This window comes from Anastrepha obliqua, chromosome 3, assembly GCF_027943255.1.
Source record: "Anastrepha obliqua isolate idAnaObli1 chromosome 3, idAnaObli1_1.0, whole genome shotgun sequence".
NCBI lineage: Eukaryota > Metazoa > Arthropoda > Insecta > Diptera > Tephritidae > Anastrepha > Anastrepha obliqua.
The window spans coordinates 72,633,452-72,659,992 of record NC_072894.1 but is presented as its reverse complement, the minus strand read 5'-3'; the positions used below and the strand labels follow the sequence as shown (position 1 = coordinate 72,659,992).

Genomic DNA, 26,541 nt, shown 5'->3' with positions numbered 1-26,541 from the left:
TGGCTTAATTAATTCAAATCCCATTTATTTTCTGAATTTAATGTGATATAATAAAAAACGCCATCAAAAAAAAAAAAAAAAAGAATGTTTTAAGTTTTTGTGCATTCCGGCATGCCATGTGGCACGTACGCATAACGTATTTGCTGTCAATCAAATTCATTGTCGCAATGGACGTAACGGAACCATTGGGACGAGCCTATATGCATACCAGTTAAGCTGTTAAATTCAGCTGTATTAAATTCAGTGAATTTTTCAATTATTTGTAATACTTTTTTTATCAAATAATGGGTTTTTTAATAAGAGGTGCTATTTTGATATTCAATGAAAAATGCTATTTTTTAATATAAATGATCGTATGTTTATTTCATTATAAAGAGGAAGGTATGCTGTTAATAGTGGAAAATAACATCAGGCAAATGACCACCACGACCACGCTTACAGGACAATATCCTTTTCATGAAATTTTCCACAACCGAATTGCAAAGTTGCTGCCCTATGTCCTCGATATCCTCACGAATTCCATCTTTGACATCGTTGAGGTCTTGAATCGACCCTGGCCTGTTGGCGTAGGCCATATCTTTCACGTGACCCCAAAGAAAAAAGTGACAAGGTGTTAAATCATAAGACCTCGGTGGCCAATTGTGATCACCTCTTCGAGGGATAACACGGTCCGGAAACTTTTCCGGTAAAAGATCAATGGTTTCGTTGCTTGTTTGGCACGTAGCGCCGTTTTGTTGAAAATAAACGTTGTCCTGATCAATACCATCCCATTCCGGCCATAAAAAATCGTTAATCATCTCTCGATAGCGCAATCCATTCACCTGTAACACCTATTATTGGAAAACCCTATATAATGCTCGTTCCCTTCTTTTAAATCTCAAACCTCTATAAAGTAGAAGATCTGTTCTCGCTCTCTAACTTTTGTATATGATATTATAAAGGGAGATTTTGACTGCATTTCTGAAAAAGTAAATTTTAATATTCCAAGAAGCGCACAAAACTCGATATTCCTACACACTATGACGGGAATGTGCCAATTGCTCGCGCTTTTAATGAGTTCAACCAGACCTCGTCTCTTATCGAACTTGATTTTTCTTTGTCTAATGCTGTTTTCATTAACCTTCTGGAATTTTGTATATAACCTTATTTAATTTGTGTTAGTCGTCAGTAAGTATTTATAAATAAAAAAATAAAGATATTGGAAATAGATTAATTAAGACTAGAGTTTCAGTTTTTATGAATATTTTTTTTACGTACAAATACATATTTAATACGCAAACAAATACGTGTTTTTGTTTAAGCAACACTTTTAGAACTCCAAAGATCGATTTTGTTTAATCTCTTTCATTTTATTCTTTCCGTTTTTGGGGTGACCCTCACGACATACATACAACACATTCTGTCACAAAAGTGCCGGGAATTCCAGAAAATTCGCAAAAATTGTCAGTCGGTTAATAGAGGATATTTTCTAGGTGGTTGAGAGAGCGAATTTGTCTAGAGATGCTAGATTTCTGAAAAAAATCGCAAATTGTATACCACTGTAAGCCACTATCTCCAAAGCCCTACCATTATTGTGAACGCGCTTTTGGGCCACACAACAACAATAACAAATACCACCGCATTATAGAGATATGACTTCAGCTCACAAAGATTCTGATTACTAATTCATGTTATCATTTCCATTTAAAAGACATACAAAAGAATTCGCAACGAGTACTGAAGCCGCTGAATCTTGTTGATGATTGCATTACTCGTTGATAAAAGGGTATAACATCTGCCGGTAGGGACCCACTGCCCTGACAATACATTAAAAATTGCACAAATAATAAATATGTCGTATTTATTAACAAATTTTCGGTACTTTTTTACATCAAGTTCTTCTATAAATACATTAAAAAGCTCTTCATAAGCACCGCCACGCATTTACTCTTTTAAATTGATAATAATATTTTCGCACATTAAATACCTGTGGCTTTATTTACCATTAATTTTTTTATCCGATTCTGTCGTGTGAATAAACGCACGACAAAAAACATGCAAACAACAAAATGAGATTTAATATTTTAATAATTACCTTTTGAATGCGAACATTTTTACTCACAAGGGCAACCGTAGGGTTGAATAATTACATTCTCAGAAAATGGAAACTGGTGCAATTAAACACAATTTGAAGTGGTTGGATATGTATACTCACAGTTTTCGCCTATTAATTTTGAAACGAATTTATTTTAAATTTCGCTTTTGCTTTTTATAAGTTAATTAGGTGTAGGCCGCCGTAGCCGAATGGGTTGGTGCGTGATCACCATTCGGAATTCACTGAGAGGTCGTTGGTTCGAATCTCGGTGAAAGCAAAATTAATAAAAACATTTTTCTAATAGCGGTCGCCCCTCGGCAGGCAATGGCAAACCTCCGAGTGTATTTCTGCCATGAAAAAGCTCCTCATAAAAATATCTGCCGTTCGGAGTCGGCTTGAAACTGTAGGTCCCTCCATTTGTGGAACAACATCAAGACGCACACCACAAATAGGAGGAGGAGCTCAGCCAAACACCTAACAGAAGTGTACGCGCCAATTATTTATTTTTTTTTTTTTAACTCAGCCAAAACTGATCGAGAATGAATTAACTGTATAATTCAAGTTTTGTGAAGCGCTGAATTTTAAATTCCAATTGTAGTTTTCACTCATCTGTTATTCAAACTATTCAATTTTATGGCAGTTATTTGATGGCTTGGGGCTATGGTTTATTACTTATTACGGAGTTGGTCCTATAGTACAAATTGACAGTAAAATTTACAAGAATTAGTTCTTAAACATTTCGCAATCGAATATGCCAATTTCTGCTGATATGAGTTGCATGTGAAACATCGGGTTACTTTAATTAGAAACATTATTCAAAACGTTCGCGAAAATTAAAAAAAAAAATTGGTTGACATCCTAAGCGTTCAAAACTATGAAATGGACTTCGTAAAGTTCTGAAAAGAATCCGATTGAAAACTTAAATAAAATTGATTGAGTAAAAGTAAAAAATATCGTCGGTGTTCAACAGAGATCTAGTAATATTCAGTACCAAAAACATCACTATGTCATATTCAATATATTCCGTATATTTATGGATCATAGATTGTCCCACTTTGGTTACTTCAACTCGGAGATGTAATTTCACATCTTTAATTACCTCTGCCAATGCTTCCATTCCTCATTTAATTAATCAAGATAATTTCCAATTTATTCACTCAATATCTCGAATGAAATCGCGGATGTCTTATACTTAAAATTTCCTTATCCCTGTCACACAAATAAAGAAGTATTATTCCTACCCAAGGTTAGTCAAATTGCATTGAATCAAAACTTTGACTATAGCTAAACTCGATTATTACTAGGCACGCAGCGTGGGATCATTTCTCCCCTAATGTGACTGAAAATATAATACTCTACTCTTAAATTTTCAATATGTTGGCTGTAATACCACCGCTTATGTGGGCAACTTAAGCATAAGGAAAGTATTTTTACAAAGTTCTAAGGGAACTGTAACAAAACGCGCTCTACAGCTGGCCCAGTAAGAGTGGATTGAATGTTAATCGCAGAAAAACTGAAATGCTTCTATTCCAATACGTATAAATGGGTGGAACTTACACTTGCTGCCGAACTAAATTACTTCGAGATTATTTTATACTGTAAACTCAACTGGAACTGAAACATAGAAGACAGATCAAGAAAACCCATCAATGCTCTACACGCACGCAAAATGACTATAGGTGAAAGAAGAGGCTTGAAACCTATTCAATGGGGTTACGGTTTGGTGGTATAGTTCCATAATTGAAAGGGCTTACAATTTCATTTCACCTCCGAATTCCACATTGTTTTTTTTTTGTTTTGTTTTTTGTCATGGCAGAAATTCCCTTGAATGTTTGTCATTGCCTGCCGACGATTTAACGCTGTTCGAAAATAAATTCTATGTGATTTAGTACCTAACCTAGTATTTCATGCTCGAAGATTCGAACGGGAGCACTACCGAATGGTTGTCACGAACAAACTCATTCTGCTACGGCGCCGTTCCATATATATTTATATCAAATTTCGGATCTTCCTAGATGTTGTTTTGAAAATAATTTTCCCACACGAATCCCAGAAATATGTGAATAGAATGACGTCAAAGACCATGACCCAGGGTCAGTGGCTACCTTCAATGATCGCTCAGCACTAAAAAACAGGATTGAGAGTAGTATCCACTCACTACCTACATCTACGGCTACCTGACTACTGCAGCACATTTCGAGCAGAGTATATAAAGAGGCTGCATTTTGGATTCAGGCACTGGTTTGTCGCAGCGCAGTCAATTCTTACTAGTTCTTACCCCAATATTGCTGTCTAAATTCTTATGTTTTCGGATGTCTGGCAAGTTTAGAATCCGTAGCCTTCCTCAGTTTTTTTTATTGTTCATCCAACTCTGTCCTTAGCTATTATTGCTTGGTTTGCACATTAACTCCAACAAGTGTACCATATTTGTGAGCACGCGTCGACATTGCACCATCGGTGCAATAATAAAGTCTCAAGAGTGCTTCAATTTTCAACAACCTTGAGACATCCCATCTATTATTCCATAGCTAATTTGTCATAACCATTTTTACATTTATAAGCGCTTCATAGCCATCTGCTGTTTTATCAATAGGAGACTTCCTAGTGGCATTATCTACGTATTATTGGGTAGTAGAAAAAGTCTTTTCGTATTTAGATGTCGTTGGAGTCATCTATCTCCAGTGATACCAATCACATTGTGCCATATCATATGGCGTTAGAAAGGTGACATTTCAAGCTTCATTTAACCAGAAAAAAATTAAATTCGCAGAATTTGAAAAAAAGTTATAGCTGTTCAAAACTGAGTGAAAATAATGAAGAAATACGCTATATTTTGAAATTTTTGTATAAAAAAGGGAAGAATGCCATGCAAGCCACCAATGAAATTTGTGAAGTTTACGGAGACGATGCTGTATCAGTTCGTGTAGCACAACAATGGTTCGCTCGCTTCCGTTCTGGAAATTTCGATGTGAAAGATGCACCTCGCTCCGGTCGACCTATCGTTAAAAAAGTCGATGAAATTATGGAAAAGATTGACCAGGACCGTCACATAAGCTGCCATGACATCGCCAAGGTACTAAACATTCATCATCAAATGGTTTTGAACTATTTAAAAAAGGCTGGTTACAAAAAGAAGCTCGATGTTTGGGTACCACATGAATTGTCTGTGAAACATTTAATGGACCGAATTAACATCTGCGATTCTTTGCTGAAACGAAATGAAATCGAACCATTTCTGAAGCTAATGGTAACAGGAGACGAAAAGTGGATAAAATACGGCAATAATGTGCGAAAAAGATCATGGTGCAAGGGTGGTGAAGCTCAACAAATGATCACAAAGCCAGGATTGACACCTCGAAAGGTTATGCTGTGTGTTTAGTGGAATTGGAAAGGAATCATCCACTATGAGTTGCTCCAGCCTGCTCGAAAGATTGATTCCACACTTTACTGTCAACAACTGATGAGGTTGAAGCAAGCAATCGAAAAAAAAACGGCCAGAACTGATCAGCAGAAAGGGCGTCGTCGTCCATCAGGACAACGCTAGGCCACACACATCTTTGATGACTCGGCAAAAACTGGGAGAGATCGGCTGGGTAGTTTTGATGCATCCACCATATAGTCCTGACCTTGCACCATCGGACTACCATTTATTTCGGTCAATGCAGAACTCCCTTAATGGAGTAAAGTTGGCTTCAAGAGAAGCCTGTGAAAATCACTTGTCGCAGTTTCTCGCCGAGAAACCACAAAAGTTTTACACTGATGGAATAATGTTTCTTGAAGAAAAATGGCAAAAGGTGGTCGACCAAAATGGTACATATTTGGTTTAATAAAGTTCATTATAAATATAAAAAAAATGAGTTGAAGTTTGTTTAGAAATACAAAAAGACTTTTTCGACTACCCAATATATTCCTTCACAATTCCTTATTTCACTATGCGCTCAGTGAAAATTATACTTCTCTCTTTGAGATATTAGTTATTGACAATAACCCCTTTTCTCATAGCTAGGAAAAGTATGTATGTGTATTTATTATAAAAATATGTACAAGTGTACCATTATTCGGTTCGAGAGCGACAAACCTCTATCAAATGCATGCCTGAACAAGCATATGTACATTTATATGTATATGGATAGATGTATTCAAACTATGCAGAGATTGCAATAAGGTATGCAAGACATTCTGTAGCTTTTTGGTTTGATGGTTATGCATAACAATGGATTTGAGTGTCTTACAATTGCCAGGTGAAACGTCGACAATAACAAAAATTAAATAAATAAAATAAATAAATTCAAAGAATTCAAGAAATGAGAAAAGCAAAATGTTTATTATACTTTATTTACGTATACAAATACGAAATGTATCCACCGTAGTGAAAATTTAAACAGGTGCAAAAAGTAACTAGTTATGCACTGATTATTTTGTGACTATATCGACACTTATCCAATATGGATGTTTAAAAACTATACAGTGATACATTTTCTATGAAATATCCGAGTTGCATTTATCTTTCAGCAGTCAGCATATTTCAATCAAACGTAAAGAAAAACTAAAATTTCATTTGAAGTAAAATCGCCAGAATTAGTTGGTTTTCGTTCACCGTTGGTTTCCGACACCTCAAACAATTCTTTTGCGGCCTTGTTGGGGACGTTTGGGATCAATATCTTGCTGATATATATTCATTTTTATGAGCTTTATGAATTCTATCGCAAAGGTGTTAATGGGATTGATTAACGCCATACTTGCAAATTGTGTAGAAAAGAACAGCGTGCTCAAAGAATTCCAAGCCGGCTCTAGAAGAAATTATTCAACTGTAGATAACATTTATAATCTCGCGCCTATTGTACATCTTTAGTTTCATGAAATTCATAAAGCTTATGCATATTTTGTTGATTTCAAGGCGGCGTTCGACAGGGTGCCGAGGAGACCGTTGATTTATAAACTTCGATAGATGGGAATATCTAGTAAAATAACGAACCTCATAGAAAATATTTACGAGAATACTAGATCTGCGGTTTTGACGGGAAAAGAAGTATCCGACTATTTTGAAACCTGCACCATTTATAAATAAAATTGCAACAGACTCCCACACAAACTAACCTAAGGCATCTTAAGTAAAAATGTGTTTTGGCTTAAGCATCTGAACGACATGGGAATGGTGTTCACACTGAAGTTTGAAGAAAACATCACCGCTATAGACTGGCAAGATCGCTGTGTGCAACTTCTTACCAAAATGAAAATAAAAGATCTCAACATGGCAGGGCAAAAATCACAGACAAGCGCGACGCGAATTTATAAACCTTAAGACTACTTAAAAGAGGAATCATATATTAAAGAAGATATGCGGGTAGCTGACATTAGGACAATTTTCAAAGCAAGATGTGGTTTACTGTAGCTAAATGCAACTACGTATGGAAATGCCCTGAAAATATGCACCCTCTGCAATTTAAACGATGAAGAAGATACGCAGCACTTCTTAGGAAGATGTCCGGTACTGAAGGAGATCAGAACAATATTCCCAAACGCAGCGAAGATAAATAATGCAGAAGCAATAGATATACTTAATGGCCACAATTGGAAAAGACTAAGTTGCTTTATATACTAATCATACGCTACAAATATTTTCTTATTGCAGAGTTTAATTTTTGATTAATTTTTGACCTGTGACAGACAACATTGTTATTGCTACAAATTTATTATTTCTTTCTTCATGTATTTATACAATTAAATGAATTATTGTATAAATTATTGAAATGTAAGATGCAATATTTATAAGTAAATAAAGAATTACTACTACCATATACAAGATACCACCAGATACAAGGTACCAACTTTTACCCTACCAAATATGAGCGGACAAACTCTTTCACTTTCACCCAGTGCAAAGTACTTGGAGGTAATTCTGGACTCCAAACTTAGTTGGAAATTAAACCTCGAAGAACGGGTAAGGAAAGCCGAAATTGCTTTATATGTCTGCAAACGTATGCTTGGAAGAAGATGGGGTCTTCAACCTAAGCATACACTATGGCTGTATAAGGCGGTTATACGACCTATTTTATCGTATGGTTCGGTAGTTTGGTGGAAGGCTCTATGAAGAGAGTACAATACCAAATTACTCGGCAGAATACAAAGGTAAGCCTGTGCAATTACAGTCGGTGCAATCAGCTCATGTCCTAGAGAGGCTCTGAATGCACTGACACACGTTATTCTTAGGTTAAATGAAGTGGATCGCTGGAAAGAAAAAACGTATGGTCACGCTAGTCTATTATTGCGACAAGCTCAGTTAATCTCGGTGAGGGCTGACTACATCGTCCCGACGGTAACTTTCAATAGGAATTTTGCCACTCTCTTTCCATCTAAGGAAGAATAGAATATGGGATTTTCTCTAAACAACTTCGACACTACAGTCTATACAGATGGCAGTAAAATGGATTGTGGTGTTGAAGTTGGTTTATATTTTCATAGACTTGGAATTCAAAAATCTGTACGTCTCCCTAATACGAGCAGTGTCTTCCAGGCGGAAGTACTGGCAATTGGGGAAGTTTGTAGGCTACTAATCACAGATTTCTCTTTTAAGGGCTATATCACTATTCTTTCGGATAGTCAAGCTGCAATTCAGGCGTTGGACTCGGCTACAACAATCTCTAAAGTGGTGGAACAAAGTAGGAATAGCCTCACCACCTTGAGTGAAAAATATGAAGAGACCAGACGAAATGCAAAATCAGCAGGACGTTATGGCCCACCCACAACCTCAAGTAATCGTCGACATTGATAAACATGAAACGACGGGACGCCTGTAGACTAACGGCAGTCATAACTGGCTTTTGGTCTATCGGAGAACAAACAGCCAAAATGGGCATCCCTCACACGACATACTGTCACAGTTCCAAACAACCGGAGAAAAAAGAAACAATCTTCCATTTCCTCTGGGAGTGCCCTGCCCTATGGAAGGACAGAATGTTAACCCTGGGCATACCACTGTTCGAGAGTCTTGAGTAACTGTCTGGTTTAGATGTCAACAACCTAATAAGGTTCTTAAACCGCACAGATTGGATATAGTCTTGCTGTAAATAACTGGTAAAAAGTTGGTAACGAGGATGTGGCAACAAAATGGTGCGGAAGCGCTAGTTGGATTCTGGATGAATCACCACTCTAACCAACGAACCAACCAACTACCATATTCATTTCAGTGGCACATGATAATATTGCCTCGTCTAATACCTAACATGACACCTTTAATAAAGTAAATTAGGCTTATTCCGTTAAATGATAAGCTACCCATACCATAACTTTAGCGCCCCTATGTTGGTGGTGATTCGGTGATAATATCCCGTGTTCAATGGGAACATTCTTTCTGGAGCCTGCACTACCAAAGAATTCGATTTTGCTTTCATCAGGCAAACTTAGGTTGTCGCAGATGACTTTTAGAATATTACTTTTCCAGTAAAGGTCACCTTTACTGGATATTTTGTGCTTTCGTCCGCAAGCTTCATGCTTGTTTCTATATTGTAGGTATTTGATATTATCTGAGCAAAACATCCCATGGGATCTGAAATTTCCTTGTTTGTTTTTCAACTATTTTTTAATTATTTTTTAGCTTTTTGATCATTGCTCGCTTTTCCTCTTCACGGTGCTTTCTTCTACCCACTAGGACCAAAACATTAACACATAAATTAACAATATTTTACTAAAATTGCTGGCAGCTTACTTACTTTTCGAATTTTTTGTATATTTATAAATTATTTTTATAAATTAAAAGTTATTTTGGTTAAAAAACGTTAGCACTGCTATTATTTTGTGCAAATCAATAATACGCGTCTCAGAAAAGAAGTAATCCTGCTCTAAAATAACTACTATAATTTTGCTTCATATTTAAGTACTAGCGTCCCGTTAGGTGTACCGCTATAGTACAGCTTCACTTACATGTGGTAAAAAAAAAGTTGTGTATTCATTTACCTTTTCATGCCGGCACTCCTATTATTTTGTGGTCTAATATAGGGTTTTCCAAACAGAGGTGTTATTTTGATATACAAAGCCAAATGCTACTTTTTAATATAAATGATTGGATGTTTATTTCATAAAGGTATGCCGTTAATAGTGGAAAATAACGTCAGGCAAATGACCACTACGACCACGCTTACAGGGCAATATCCTTTTAATGAAATTTTCCGTAACTGAATTGCAAAGTGGCTGCCCTATGTCCTCGATAGACTCACGAATTCCATCTTTGTGGTCTTGAATTGACCCTGGGCTGTTGGCGTAGACCTTCTTTTTCACGTGACCCCAAAGAAAAAAGTTACAAGGTGTTAAGTCACAAGATCTCGGTGGCCAATTGTGATCACCTCTTCGAGAGATTACACGATCCGGAAACTTTTCCCGTGAAATATCAATGGTTTCGTTGCTTGTTTGGCACGTAGCGCCGTCTTGTTGAAAATAAACGTTGTCCAGATCAATATCATCCAATTCCGGCTATGAAAATAGTTAATATGTTAATGATAGCGATAGATAGCACCTGTTATTGGAAACCCCTTTACAAGTGCAGAGTCTGAAGCATTGCAATAGAAAGACCCAAGCAATGCGTTTGATGCCGAATGCAGCAACTACGAGCAATGGTGAAGTAAGTATTTTGACAGGGAACTATATAGTTTTTTTTATAATATGTCATTTAGACAGTGACAGCCGCAGAACAAAATTAATTGTCGTACGCTTGAACAACGCAGGAATTATTGAATTAATGGGTAACTTGATTTTGCTCGAAAAGTCTTCTTTTCTCACGAAGCACATTTCCAGCGCGGTAGTTATGTTAACAAGCAAAAGTACCGCATCTGTGGATGGCAATGCATTCCCAAAGTGTGATAGTTTGTTGCGGCTTTCGTAGAGTTGGAATCATTGGCCCACTTTTCTTTGAATATACTGCCGGAGCGCCATTTCGGTAGCCATGGAACGCTACAAAGCCAAAATAAATTACTTCTTTTTTTACATAAAACTGAAGATATGAAGTTCTTTGGTTGCAGCAGGATGGGGCGCCACATAGTCCACGTCTTAATCGATATTTTGTGCGCTAAGTTCGGTAATCGAGTTACTAACCGTCTCAGTGATGTCAATTGGACGGGTTAAGGTGAATATCGACTAGGCCACTCGTGAGGTAGAGCCAAAAAACGTCCCTAATGTCCTGAAAAACTGGCTTAACAGGATGCGCTACCGCAATGCCGGAAGAGGCAGCTACATGCATAAAATCGCGCTCCATAAGTAATGGGACTGTTTGTCTTCGAAAAAAAAAACTAATTTATGTTAATATTCTCTGAATTTTTAAAATTAAACCATCATTATAATTAGAGATTCTTCAGTCAACTGCATTTTTAACGTCTTAGTGACGACTATTAACAGTAGATAAGTCAATTTCCAAAAAAATTAAATTTTTTCATTGTAACCTTTGTCCTGTTGTGATTTTAGACCTGAAAAGTCCACAATCGATCAGATATTAACAATATGCCGAGGGGAGCGTGTCATTATTCTGTATTACAAAATTCTGGGTGACGAAATTCTGTAAATTGCAAAAAAATTCTGCTTTTTAAAATTCTGCTTTTTTAAAATTCTGCTTTTTAAAATTCTGCTTTCTAAAATTCTGCTTTTTCAAAATTCTGCATGTTTAATGCGAAAAATTCTGCTTTATTCAAGTTTTGTGATTTTCGTCATACAAGAAGTAACAAAATAAACATTTATTCCATAAATATACATATATGTTTAAGCGATAACAATATTTTAGTTTAGCCAATTACAATATTTTTTGCAATTCTTTTTAAATATGTAGTGTAACTTAATTCATTTCTTTTCTTAATAATTCTTCGCAGCTGTTTGTTTTTTTTAATTATTTTCCTTTTTTTTCTAACTCTTTCTCCATTTTCTTTTCTTGATATTTGAGTTTTCGCTAAAATAAGTTCCTTTTGCAAACTTAGCACAAGATGGTAAAATTGCGAGTTTCTTCTTCTAACAATAACTTTCAGCCGGCGATGCCACGCTTCAATATTGTTTTGTGTTCTAGGAAACGTTTCTGTTTGCGATGCATTATGGTCATGCACTGACCAAAACTCGGGAGAATATTTGGAATTATTATTATTTATATCAATATAGTTTTTATCAAACCAAACTAGTAAATTTTTTACACTTTCATCATCGCAGTTATTAAGTAATGTTTGACAGTAATTCGGTATTTCACTTGTAGTGCGAATTCCACCGAAGTCCCATATTTTTGAGCCAATCTATACATAAAAGAACATATTATTACTTAGTATACATACACAACCATAAAATATTCGCCATATTCGCCATATTAGTTGTCCAAAATGGAACAAACAGCCGCTTAAATCAGTATTTGGGAAACATTGCTTAATTGCCGATATGATACTCATTTCGAAACCGCAAATTATACGCTGAGGGCATAAATTTAGTTCATGGTTACCTGCAATTGTCAGCAACTCGTTAAAACCAGCGACATATGACTTCAACGTTTTTTTGCTCATCAAGCAAAAAATGAGAGGCACGATTTCGCTATGTACTCTGCCATGTATGGAAAAAAGTTGCCTCATAACGCGAGGAACAACATGGAAAGTTCTATCAACAGCCCATCACTGCTACTGAGCATTTCCAATGAAGATTTTGTCCCCAATATTATAAAAAGTTCATCATCGACCCACTTTTCTCCTAAGACAAAAAGCTCGCCTTCAAGGACATATAAATTAAGTGGCATATCAATATCGTCTACAGTTTTTGGTTCTTTCATGTTCCATTTCTTTTTTCTAGTCCTTCCACTGCCTCAGGGCTATGGGTATGTACACCGGATCTTTTATCAATATAATATTAAACCACGCTCTTTCACAAAAAGTCAGCACTTAACAGAAGGTAAACAAACAATATAAGAACCGTTGTAGGCAGGTGTTGTGAAATTGTAATTCCTCATTTGTGATAGAAGTTCTCATCTCCAGGTAATATTTGATTGCAAACATATGTACATACCAATGTATAACTGTTGTCAACTATAATTAATGTAGGTATGTACATATGTACGAATTTTAAAAAAGCAGAATTCTAAAAAAGCATTTTGTTTTTAGAATTTTGTACATACAGAATTTCGACACCAACCCTATGCCGAGTCTTGAAAAATACCCATAATGTCTGAATTTGGTATCCCCGCAAAACTAAAACGGCTATGCAAAATTAGGCAGAATCGAGAAGTATTTCTCCGAGCCGTTTGGTACCGAACGTGATACAAGGAGATTCTCTGTCGTACGATTTCATTAACCTGAAATTAATCGCTCACTTGGAGTGCATAAGAAAATAATTCTGCCGAATATTTTTGGACCTTTATACGTTAGCCACGGCGAATATCGCAGGCAACGGAACGATGAGCTGTATGAGCTTTACGACGACATATACATGGCACAGCGAATAAAGATCCAACTCCTTCGTTGGCTGGGTCATGTCATCCGAATGGATACAAACGCTCCGGCTCTGAAAGTATTTGATGCGGTACCAGCTGGTGGTAGCAGAGGAAGAGGAAGACCTGCTATATGTTGGTTAGATCAGGTGAACAAGGACTTGGCTTCACTTAGTGGGCCCAACTGGCTCCGGTTAGCACGAGAAAAAAACGACTGTCGCGCTTTGTTAAACTCGGCCAAACTCGTGTAAGTGGTTATCGCACCTTTCAGGAAGAAGAAAAGAACCTTTGTCCTACTCATCATCTGATGTGCCATCTTTTCAAAGTATGTCCTTCCCTGAGGAAAGTCTCATAAATCGATACAATGGAAAAGAGAGTAAAATCGTTCACCAAAGCAGAAGATGACTTTAATGATTAATAATAAATTTTTGCCACAAAATACACTAGCCAATCCTGTTTGGAAGAACTTCGATGTTCTGTTTTTTTTTTTTTTTTGGAAGAGAGTATTTGTAAATAGTTATATCAAAGTATAAAATTCTAGATTTCTTTATATTTATTTATTTATTCAACTCAACTTATCTTAATTTGAGTTCATTAGGAATTTATATACTCGTAATTCCATCACAGAATAAATCGAAAATTTCCCTCCTTCAAGTGGAAGCAAAATTAGTCACTTTATCGGAAGATTAAAGTTTTTGCAAATGACGTGTACAAACAGACAAGCAATGGAGCGCATAAAGATCAAAATAAAGATTTCCATTATCCAAAATCATTTTTTTTATCTAGTATAAAAGTTATTCAAAAACAATGTTGGATGATTAATTTTGCACTACGTATTATATTATATTATACCCAACGAAATAGGATACAATTTGGAAACAAAAAAAATTCCGCACAAAACAATAGTGCAAGTGGTGGCCTTGTTGTGCAGTTGTGGCATGTTGATTAAGGTTTTAGAATATAAATAAATAAATTAGTTTGGTTAATTCTGCTAGTAATGGTGGATATATCGAAAATCAGCGAGTTCGTTTAAATATTACCAGAATTAATTTTGCAATCATTTTAGTGCTTCCATAACTTACGTGACCCCTGTGCGTGCATGCGTCACCAAATTCCCTCTCTACGTTCTGCTCAGCTATGAGTATATGAGTATTATGAAAACGATGAGTGGTGGGACAATAAAACAGCATGAAATATTTAGTATTTTCGTGGAAAAAGTTGTACCCTCCTCCGTTTGATTCACGTTCCCACGCAGGTCATAGAACTTTCGTTGCTGGCGTGGCACTATTTCTGAAAATATCTGCGTGCTACTCCTCAACATTCAACGTCTTTTTCTACTGTGGCACTAAAAGTTGAATATTTAAATGAAAAAGTAAAAGAAAAACTTATTTTAATTATGTATAGTACGTATATTCGAATTTTTTTTTGTAAATTACCCGCTGTTATACTCTTTGATGCTGCGTAGAGCTCTCCTACTAATGAATTTCAAGCTAATAACCAAGTTTTTTGAAGTTTTATAAATTTTCCACTTCGAGTTTAACAATTTGATATTATAAGTATAATATTTCGCAATTTAAGATCATTTATATGGAGCATCCTACACACATCGACGATACAAGAAATATGTTGCCTCTTCTCATACATATATGTACATATTCACATACAATTTGCTTATGACAAAAAATAAGAAATGAAGAACACGCCTTAAGTACGCAGGTGGTTGCAACAGATGCATAACAATAGGAACTGACAGGAAATTTTTATAAGCACAGTAAAATCTGTTAAACGAATACCATGCGCAGCAGATACGTAAGCGCACTCTTGCATCCTTCATAAACCTGTAAGGTGGGCTAAACAGCTTACGTGTACTTATATTATATATGACGAACGCTGGTCGCTGTTAGGGTTGCAAATCTCGATGATTTCAAGTATTGCAAATTCCGGGATTAGCTGATATGAATCTCATAATAATTTATTTAATTAAATTAGTTGAAAAGAAGTTGATTGAAGAATAAAATCTTAATGGAATAAAATTGACATAAATCAGATGCAGAATTTTTCCGTTTCGACGCGAAAAGAATATTATAAATGTCTTGCTTTTATTCGCTCTTTTGTTTAAGTACATACTTATATACGAGGTTTGTTCAAAAAATAAGATGAAGGTTTCAAATTTTGAAGTTTCATTATTTTGCGTTTTATTGAACAATTCCTGGTATTTTTTTGACACAATGTACTTCTATATATATTTTCGATCATTTGGTGTTTCGTGCCCACTTAAGCCTTGTCGAATGGTAGTCTCGCACAAATTAATGGCTATGGCGGCCGTCTCCTTTTTTGAGAGGCATGCTAAACTACAAGTATTAGAACTTTAACTTAAAAAAAAAATAAATAATTGGCGCGTACACTTTTGTTAGGCGTTTGGCCGAGCTCCTCCTCCTATTTGTGGTGTGCGTCTTGATGTTGTTCCACAATTGGAGGAACCTACAGTTTCAAGCCGACTCCGAACGGCAGATATTTTTATGAGGAGCTTTTTCATGGCAGAAATACACTCGGAGGTTTGCCATTGCCTAACTTTACAGAGAATAATTTTAAGACATAAGGAAAAAATTTCTATCTGACTGATATTCCGAAGCCGGAATTGAAATACGATGAAAACCATGTTTTAATGAATAAACAAGTCTGCTTGAATATTTGTTGTCTTTTGCTTTCGTTTTGCTTTCGTTTTGCATTATATAATTAATGCTCAAAACCCATTTATTTTTAAGCGAGGGCTCCCAAACTCTAAAGAGAAGAAAACCGTTACTTGTTAGTTTCGACATTTCGAGTTATACTTATATTTTATAGCGAAACTTAATGTCCGTAAAATGTTGGAAAAATACTGTACACAGACACACTTACACACACGCTCCCACACTCACTCACTCACTTACAGCACCAAATGCACTCATCCATAAAAGAGGCAATCATACAAATCGTCATTTACAATTGCTTGTGGCATACCACATGCGCGCTATGCATCAAGCCAATAGTTGACTGTTTCCGTTCTAGCACAAGCATATGCATGTACGAGTACATATATACTTCTGTGCATACATACACACTTATTCACTGCATAAGCAATTGCGAAAAGCTTTCCAGTGTTCAAATATGTAGAATACTAGAAATATATAAATTCTACCGTATTTCCATCTGCTTTCATTCATTAATTTTGTTTGTCTATTTTTTCTCCATTTTCTTGATAACAATACAAAATGCAACAGTTGCTTAGCAGCCTTCTAGCATTATTCATCTCCAATCTAACAGGCATTTACACGCATTGGCCTAAGGAGAAAGCGCAACGGAAAGCGTTCATCGAGACACGGCAGTGTATTGAAGCGCGTTTGCGTACCCAGCGGGAGAATCAGCAACAGGTGAGTGTTTTTAATATGCCCGTAGGTTATACAATAGAAATACATGTGTATGCATGTGTTAGTGTATGTGTATGCGTTAACCTTTGTTGTCATTTTGCCTTTTCACTTTTCACAATTTTTATGTTCGCCACTTGTCAACATCAATTTAGTCTCAGCACTATTGAATGTGCTACTGTTTGCGAAAAAGGCCTGCAAGAAAGCTTTACGTAAAATTGACTCTTCTTAATAAAAATAAGAATCATTGGATTCATCTAGTTTATAAATAATATCGTCCCCTTAGTATTAAAATATCCTATACATTTTTTGATGTTTTGAGAAAATGAATTTCAAACTTTTTGTCGAAAGTAGCTCTCACTCAAATCTCGTTATGTCTGTAAATATTTATTATTTTTTGACTGACGTTTTGACCCACTTTGTGGAACTAGAATTTGATAAAATTTTGACCACATATAAAATCGACGATGGAGAATCCAAAAATTCAATAAAAAAATAATAGCCTATGAGCACATAGGCTATTGTTATACTAAGGGGACGATATACAAATCACATCAGGCAGCATGACTTGTTCACGCTTGTGAAATGCATAACTGGCTTGATGTCTTTTTACAAAAACTCCCTATGCTAATCAACAATTTATCGTGGAATTAATCTCCGGTCTTTGTTAATATCTTTTACTGGAAATTTTTATGTTTAATGTTTATTTGAAAATTTAAATTCTTTTTGTTAAATGGACAAGGTTATGATATCCGTCAAGTGGCAGCTGGCAGTGTTCATTCACAGGGGCGGTTCCAAGCGTGAAATAGGGGAAATTCCCCTCCTGTCACTATCGGAGACCAACCACGACCCCTCTCTTGAAATCTGCGTAATTTTGGTGTAACTACGATTTGTATATTTTAGAAGAATGAATTTCTATCTCTTCAGAATAGGTTCCAAAGCTACCAAACATATGCCTTATATTCACAGAAGACCATTGAAATCAACTCATCTAACACCCCTTTTTCTATTGTCCGACTTCGTCGAAACAAAATTTACCGGTTGGAAAGTTTTGGGTACAGTATATAATATAGGATAATTTTAGAAGCTACTTTAAGGAGTCTCAATTTCTTTAGGTAACACTCACTAGCCGTGCTCTACCAAAGGCAGGACACTCACAGAGAAAGTGCACACTGCTATTCGCCTCCTTCAAGCACGATAGGCACATTGGATCCTCAATGATTCCAATGGTGGGCATATGCTGATCCCATGGGTTGTGTCCTGTAATAATACCGACCATCAACCGAACGTCTTTCCTTTCAAGTTTTAGTAGAAAGTTTGACAGTTTTCTGTTCGGACTTGTCACAAGACACTTTGCATTTCTGCAGCGTTCTAGACCAGCCCATCGCTCTTTATGTAAATTGCATACATAATCGTTGATTCAATTCATGATTCCTGCGGAACTGATTCCGATTATTATCTCTGGCCCTTGTGGGGGAACCGCTGATCCACGGCCTGACTGTCCCTGAAAACTCCTATCTGTTTCCCGCTTCATCTCCTCTCGATTATACATTCGGCTACTTTCAGTATGGCAAAAACTTCCGTTTGAAAAACAGTTGCCATTTCCCCCATAGCATAGTGATACTTATTACTACCGCTTAAGTACCATCCGCTCCAGCCCTTTTTCATTCTTAAACCCATTGGTAAAGAAAATATCCGTCAAACCTCCCTGGTGCCAAAAACACTGGATACTACTCCGATAGCAACTTGAAGATTTCTCTGTATCCCGAAGTTCTATTTTCGTGCCAAAAACCATATTTATGGAGTCTACACATTGCTATTATTGCTTCCTGTTGTATCTTAAGATCCAAGGGGAGCAAATCAAGCATAGCATTTAGGGCATCACCAGAGGTTGTAGTCATGGCACCCGTAATGCATAAACATACACTTCTTTGCAGCCTGTATAGTTCCCGGATTGTGGACTTAACCATGCTCAGTCCCCACCAGACCACAGAGGCGTAAGTGATGACTGGTCTGATAAGTGCTGTGTATATCCATAGGAACACAGCAGGTTTCAGACCTCAGGTTTTACCAAAGGCTCTGCGGCATTGCTGAAAAATCCTTAATGCGCGATTCACCTTCAGTGAAACGTGTGTTTCCCAAGTAAGCTTCTTATTCAAGATTACTCTAGATATTTAACTTCATCAGAAAGGCCAAGTCTCACACCATTCAGTGTTGGAAGACTGAGTCCATTCAATTTCCGTTTTCTCGTAAACAAGACTATGGTAGTTTTGTTCGGATTAATGAAAAGACCTTGCCTCATGCACCAGTCATCGATTTTGTCCAGAATCCTCTGCACTTTCGTGCAAAGCCTCATTAGGGATTTATCCGATGTTAGCCCACAGACATCGTCCGCATATGCTTGGATATGAAAACCGAGTTCTTGCGTCTCCGCTAGTAGAGAGTCTACGACCAAGCACCACAGCAGCGGAGGAAGAACGCCCCCTTGGGGACATCCTTGCTTTGCCCTGACAGTGATTAGTTCGTCACTGTTGTTACTACTACTACTACTACTACTACTACTGTTACTACTACTGTTGATATTTTGGCGAACACTCGCATTCCTGCAGGGCTTCTAACCCTAACTACATACCGATATCTTTGCTAGTGCATTCATTCGCTGCCATACTCAGTTCTATTGTTTTCTTTTTGATTTTTCGCAAATGACATTTGTTTGTTTTCTGCCACGGTGTTGGTAAGCTAACAAGCCGCACATTGTTTTAGTGCATTACTCCCTAAGCACACAGGTGCAAAGTGTAAGCTGATGTAGGTGTATGCGTCACCACTTTACATATAATAGAATACCAGATTGGCAAATATGTACACATTTTTTGTACAACAACTCAACTTTCTATTTTTGTATTTGCACCCCTGCACCCTTATCTGTGCTCCTACGGGCGGTCTCTGTCCTCGCTATGCTCGGATCTGCGGTTTCCACTAGACTGCCTTCACCGACAGCTTATATTGCATATCTATTCATACTTCCGCTTGGCTTTCACATCGCAGCACATAGTAATATCATATATGAATAATATAATATACGAAATTAAGTTTTTGTGATTTTGGGACAAAATTGGTTTTAGTGTTTGGTTAGTGTGCATATTAAAGTCATATAAATAATGTCGTGAGAGTGTAAAAAACATTTCACGAAATAGTTCAATTGTAAATTTAAATGATAATAATTTCTGAAACACTTTACTTTGAATTATTTTATAATAGCATTTCAAAAATAATATAGGAACATTTGCCGACTAATTAATTCCAACAATGAAGAAGGTCAACTATTGCTGCTTCGTCAGTCGGTTCTACGTTACCAGAACGGTTTGGATTTATAATCAGCTAAATATTGTAGCAGAGACCGCTGTAGTCAAGTATGCTTGTCTGTGAAAACAGAAAATACGGCTGATGTTGAAGTACCTCTCATTCGAGCTCTTGGAGTGCGGCTTTGACGAATTGTGCAACGTTGGGTCTGACGTTGTCGTGAAGGAGTATGGTTTGATCATATCGATCAGGTGTTTTCAATCGAATATCCTCGTAGCTGGTCAATGTAGAGCTCCTTGTTGACCGTGGCACCATACTAAAGATAATATAAAAGCCCTAGGAACTTATTCCCAACCCAATATTTAGTTTTCTCCCAAGTGTCCTGATTGACCAATTGTTGAAATCATCGGAGTTGAAGGTTGTTCAGTTGTTAGTCTACCAGTTCTTTTTCTATCCAAAATCAGTTTTTTTTTTTTAATTTTCACCAACCTCTAAATTATCGACACATAACGACGATTATTTCCACCAAATAAATCACGAATATTGTGATGTGTTGTACTTAAAGATCGAACAATTTCATAATGATTTTCCATAATTTTATCGCGTAGGTCTGTCGTGTAATATTGTACTTCTGTCTAAAGGGTTTTCCAATAAGAGGTGTTATTTTGATATTCAAAGAAAAATGCTATTTTTTAATATAAATGATCGTATGTTTTTACAGAGGAAGGTAGGCACATACTTAAATATAATTATCTCAAATTACTAAAGCAACTTGAATTTTCATATGCCAACAATATGTTTTCTTCAATTTATTTTTGTGTTATTCGTATCTTTCATAAAAATATTGCATAACCCCTTAATACAAGCTTCAGTATTTCACTTTATCATACCTTTAAATTATTATAATATATTATATTTTAATTTTCTTATAAATTTTTACTCCATCGAACTAACGAACTATCTTGGTTGTTTTGCAATTCATAATTTTGAAAGTTTACCACAATATTTCATAACTTTCCGAAACAGTAACTTTTTTTAAATGAAATTCTGAACGGACAACTTCGTCAGATTATTTGTATTCGTGTTTGAAAGCCAGCAAGTCATGAAGAAGTACGCAAACGCACAACATACAGAAATTATGAAAATTCATTTCGAAAATGGTTAAAATTTTAATAAAATTATTCGGTGACATGAATTGGCAGCCGTATTATGCAATTTGACGCCCTTTAATTCCTTTGTGTAAAGATTTTTCATATTAAAGCTGTATGCGTCTTACCCAAGCACTATTCTTAAAATTAAAGCTAGGCCATTCGATCATTTTAATATAAAATATTAAACCTTGTCGAAAATATTCTTCCTACAAAACGAATATTTATTTTCACTTCTTCTGAAAATAATTCACTCCCAACTAAGTATGGAAAAATTTGTTTTTCTCAGTTGGACTTCAAACAGAATATTTATTATACATACCTAAGAACTGATAGAGGGGAAGTTCTTGTTACAGAAAAATTGAGTTTGGATGAAAAAGCCCTGAAGCAGTAAATTTCAAGTAAAAAATGAAATTTTTTGTTGGTAAATAAAATCGTATACTAAATTAACCAATAGGTAATTGGCGGCCGCCGTAGCCGAATAGGTTGGTGCGTGATTACCATTCGGAATTCACAGAGAGAACGTAGGTTCGAATCTCGGTGAAACACCAAAATTAAGAAAAACATTTTTCTAATAGCAATGGCAAACCTCCGATTGTATTTCTGCCATGAAAAAGCTCCTCCGTTCGGAGTCGGCTTGAAACTGTAGGTCCCTCCATTTGTGGAACAATATCAAGACGCATACCACAAATAGGGGGAGGAGATCGGCCAAACACCCAAAAAGGGTGTACGTGCCAATTATACCTGTATATATATAAATTAGCCAATGCTGTAGTCAGTAGTCAATGGCAAAGCTGATATGTGAAACTTTAGGTGTGTAAAGGAAACGGTAGTACTAGTTTCTGAAAAGTTAAATCTAGGCTATGCGCTCTTTCCAGAATTTGTTTGTTCCAAGCTCTGCTAATTGTGTAATGGACTCTATGTGTAACCTCAAGCTTCACCTGCTGAAACAATCGGTATTGGCAAGAACAAAAGCCAACAAAGTTGTAGATGGTCAGAATAGCATAAGTGAGCCTGTGTACAGTACGTCTAATGGAAGTGTGACTTGACAAACTAAAGGTGCAAAAATTTCAAATGCTTCTGCAGCAAAATATTTTCAGAAGTCAAAGACGGTCATAAATAACTTGGTACAATGCTATACCGAAGTGAAGAGCGTTAACGTTTTTCACGGACGAAGTGAAAAATATCTCTCAAAAGGAAGATCAGAAGATCACTGAATTGTTTGTGTAAAAACCGAACCTATTGTTGTGCGAAGCTGAAGCAATTTTAAAGGAAAGACATGTTAATCTATCAAAAGACACGATTCGAACACTTTACGTGCAGAAACCTGAAGTTACGGGCAAATACCTCAAAATGGGCAAACTTAATATTCAGGAATGAATCTTTCTTTTGGGCGGATAGTTGCATACATCATTCCTGGTAAACTTCTGATAACCGACAACTTCAGCGAACTGTTAAGCATCCAGTTAGGGTTGATGTTTGGACCTGAAAAAGGATTTGACCATGTATTAATGCTTACTGCCAACTTCAACGCAGCTTCAATGAATAATCCACTAAAACCATTATTACTGGAAGCTGCGAAAATATTTGCAAGAACTAACCAACTTTGACAACGATCCAATGCATCGAAGCCGAAAGAGTGTAAAGTAGAATCAGTAAAATGGGGTAAAAATATTATAAGCTCACTCAGTGCAGTTTGTTAGAATTTAATTGGTCGACAAGTTACGGCGTTCACGTTTCCATTGAAAAGACTGTGTGTTCAAGAAATCGGGTTTACTTGAAAATACTGATATGTTTATCGAGAAAATGTTTTGCTAATGGCTATAGGAATGACAAAATAAAATGTTTGTCAAAATAAACGGTTGCTCATTTGGCCAAAGCAACCAGTTTATGTCTATATTCCATTAAATATTTCGTAAACAAGCCCAAAATCACACTGCAGGAATTTATTTCGTTTTGTATTCTAAGCAAAACCTGGATGCATATATTCTTCATTACAACAAAAACTTTAGAGATTGTGAAATAAACACTGCAAAGTTTTTGATTCTTCACCTCATAACAAACCTAGACTCAAATAATAAACACATTTTTTTAGAAAACAAAAGTATTCGTAGACCTTATAAAATACCTACAAAAGTCATGGATTTGATTTCCATTTTATTGTTACCCGACTTGAGAATGAATGTAAAGCTGGATCCTCTAACTTTCCGGCGTGGCGGCCACCGAAGCAGAATGGGCTGGAGTATGACTACTATTCAGTAGTATCAGTGTTCGAGACCCCGGGCATGAAGCATCACTTGATAGAAACAGTTTTTTCTAAGGGCTGTCGATCCTCGGCACCCAGTGGCAAGCCTGCGAGTGTATGTCTGTATCAGAAGAAAAGAACCACCTTTTTTCTTGTAACTTCAAAATTCAATTCCCACTCAAGGGCTATGACGCTAGTTCTAACACAGGTTAGTGTCGTTCGAAACTTTCCCCTTAAACGCAGCCAAACAAAAATGAGTGAAAAGTACATGAAGCGTTTTGAGGCGGTATTTTTATGTACGCATTCGAAAGGGCCGAAATTATCTTACGCCACGGCTGCAAAAGTAATTAAAAAATCAAAAAAATTGTTTGTGATGTGGAATCAGCGGTATAAGGTGTACAAAAATGTTGATGACTTTTCCGAGCACGGCTTGAAGCGAGTGACGACAAAAAATCAGGATAAAGTTAACGTTCAACATGTTAAGCGGGACCCTTCTTTGCGACTACGCCAAGCACCCACAATTCTTGCTAAAAGAGAATAGATGTGAGTATGAACACCATCGAACGACGACTGAAGGAGGCGAGCATATCCTACCGTCCCACATCATCAAAGCCACTGCTCTCAGAAAAACACATTGAGAAACAACAAAACAAGAAACTGGTGTCACAGTAATGGACTGGCTTTCCTAGTCCCTAGACGCCAATCCCATTGAAAATGTGTGGGGAGTTATGAAAACGCATCTTGCCTGAAAGCCAGTCCACGATCTAAAGGAACTCGTGCGTCAAGCTCGCAAAATTTAGTCCTATTTGTCGACGAGCTACGCAGAAAAGCGGGTTCAAAGCATGATGAAGATGCCAGGCTATACTCGCCAACGTTGGAGGCTCACGGCTTATTGAGTAATTGCGACTCGTAGTTTTGTAGATACTTTCATGTAAAAAAAAATTAAATATATATCTTTTATACTTGATGAATAATCGCTGTTCCTTTTTTCTGACACAGACTGTATTTCTGCCATGAAAAAGTTCCTCATAAAAACCATTTGTCGTTCGAAGTCGGCTCAAAACTGTAGGTCCCTCCATTTGTGGAGAATATCAAGACACACACCTTAAATAAAAGGAGAAGCTCGAACTAACACCGAATAAAGGGTGTAATTATTATTAGTATTAAAATTTCTTCGTAATTGACCTTCCACTTATACAATACATTCCGTTCTTTCTGAGTAAGCGATTACAAAAAAAAAAGTCTAATCAGCTTGTGTTTGTATTATTTTATTTTTTTTACTGCACCTAGTATGACGGTCTTCAATATTTTTATTTATTTTATGTTCGAGTTTTTTTTAAATACGCATTACATTTCATTTTTAATCATTAACATTAGAACGTACGACAGTGACACTAGGTCGTTTGTCGGAAAAAATCTTACAATTCACATATGTTACATCAAATAACAGATACAATCGTAAAAGTTTAAATAAAACCATGTATAGATACAGTTCTTAGGGTATTGACAGTAATTTAATTTATTTACGTAGTTTTTTGTTTTTTAATTTATAAGCTTTTATTATGTATTGAATTCACTTAAAATTAATTTTCGATTTTCTATAGCACCAGTGATGAACTTAAATAAGTTATTGTATCCAGCAGGGCCAATACCATTTAAAATTTCTATGATTTCATATTGGTATAAACTACATTTTCCAAAAAAATTTTGACGAATTCTTTTAAGCATCGGGCTATTTCCTAAGAAATGTGTGATATCTTCTAATTCATTTAAGCTCGAACATATAAGGTAACAGAAATTATTTCAAAAGCTAAAAACGTTAACAAAAATATTGATGCTTCACCTAGTACCTATGATAGATACAAGAATTTCAAGAGCTTTCAAGACTGTGAGGAAAGATGCTATTCCAGACAGTATAGCGTGACTTAATGTTCAACCTGCTGTTTGTTTATGGCTAAAGCAGCTACTAGCCTAGATAAGAGCGAATTGCAACAATACAAGTGTTACCAAACATGCATGCAGAGGTACTCCGCAAGGGGGGTACTATCGCCGCTATTGTGGTTACTTGTGGCAAATGAACTGCTTAACAAATTCGATGGAGGGACTCCAAAACTAGTGGCATATGCAGATGACATAGCTATAGTAGTTACGGGAAAGTACCTGGAGACCACCAGTAACGTGATGAATAACTCTCTAAAAACTGTCCATCAATGGTCGTCTCGCGCAGGTCCAGGGAGCAAGGAAGCCATAGAAAGGCTAGCCGCAAACAAAAGGCTGCACATCTATTGGGTACCGGGTCTCAAATGTATCGTAGGAAACGAAATAGTTGATGATATAGCTAAAAGTGCAGTTAACCTACCCTTTGAGCAAGATGATGGCACACATAATGTGCTAAATATAACTTACAAGACTAATCTACCCACATGCAAAACCGCCGCAGCCACTTACGAGATGTGAAGGGCAAGAGTATTACTAATATTTACTTGTACAATATAATGTTATTCAGAATTTATTTTGAATAGTCTTTTACTTTGGTTGCATAAAGATTTTGCCCCACAAGAGTCCGACGAACTTTTTGACATGGACTGAAATAAAGGCCGAAATGTCTTTAATGGTTTGAAGTGTGTTACAGAAGTGTTTTTCGTATTTTCCTTGCCAATTGTCCTGATATTTTTTCATTTTTCTTAGATCAAAGCAAGCCATTTATTGCTGAAATTTTAAAGCAAAATCTGAAAGTATGTGATTGCAATCTTTTTTGTAATCTTAGTTTTTCTGGTTCTCGCATTTTAGTTTCGAAGCACGCTTTCAACTGCTAGATTGTCAGAATGTTATCTTACCTAGAATGCAGCTCAATAACCTCAAGCAAATTAATTAATTTCAATTTCCAAACCGTGTAAAACTATGCAACACAAAGAAAATGCAATAACAGCTGCTTTGGC

At 36.3% G+C, this 26,541-nt stretch overlaps 1 protein-coding gene across 1 annotated transcript in view; it reads left to right on the top strand.

The window, feature by feature from the left end:
• LOC129242063 (uncharacterized) overlaps window positions 1-26,541 on the top strand; it is a 189,761-nt gene that overhangs the window by 59,949 nt on the left and 103,271 nt on the right. Inside the window, exons 9-10 of the mRNA XM_054878623.1 lie at window positions 9,831-9,838; window positions 16,774-16,915. Of these exons, the coding sequence (XP_054734598.1) occupies window positions 9,831-9,838; window positions 16,774-16,915 (150 nt within the window). The remainder of the gene's footprint in view (window positions 1-9,830; window positions 9,839-16,773; window positions 16,916-26,541) is intronic.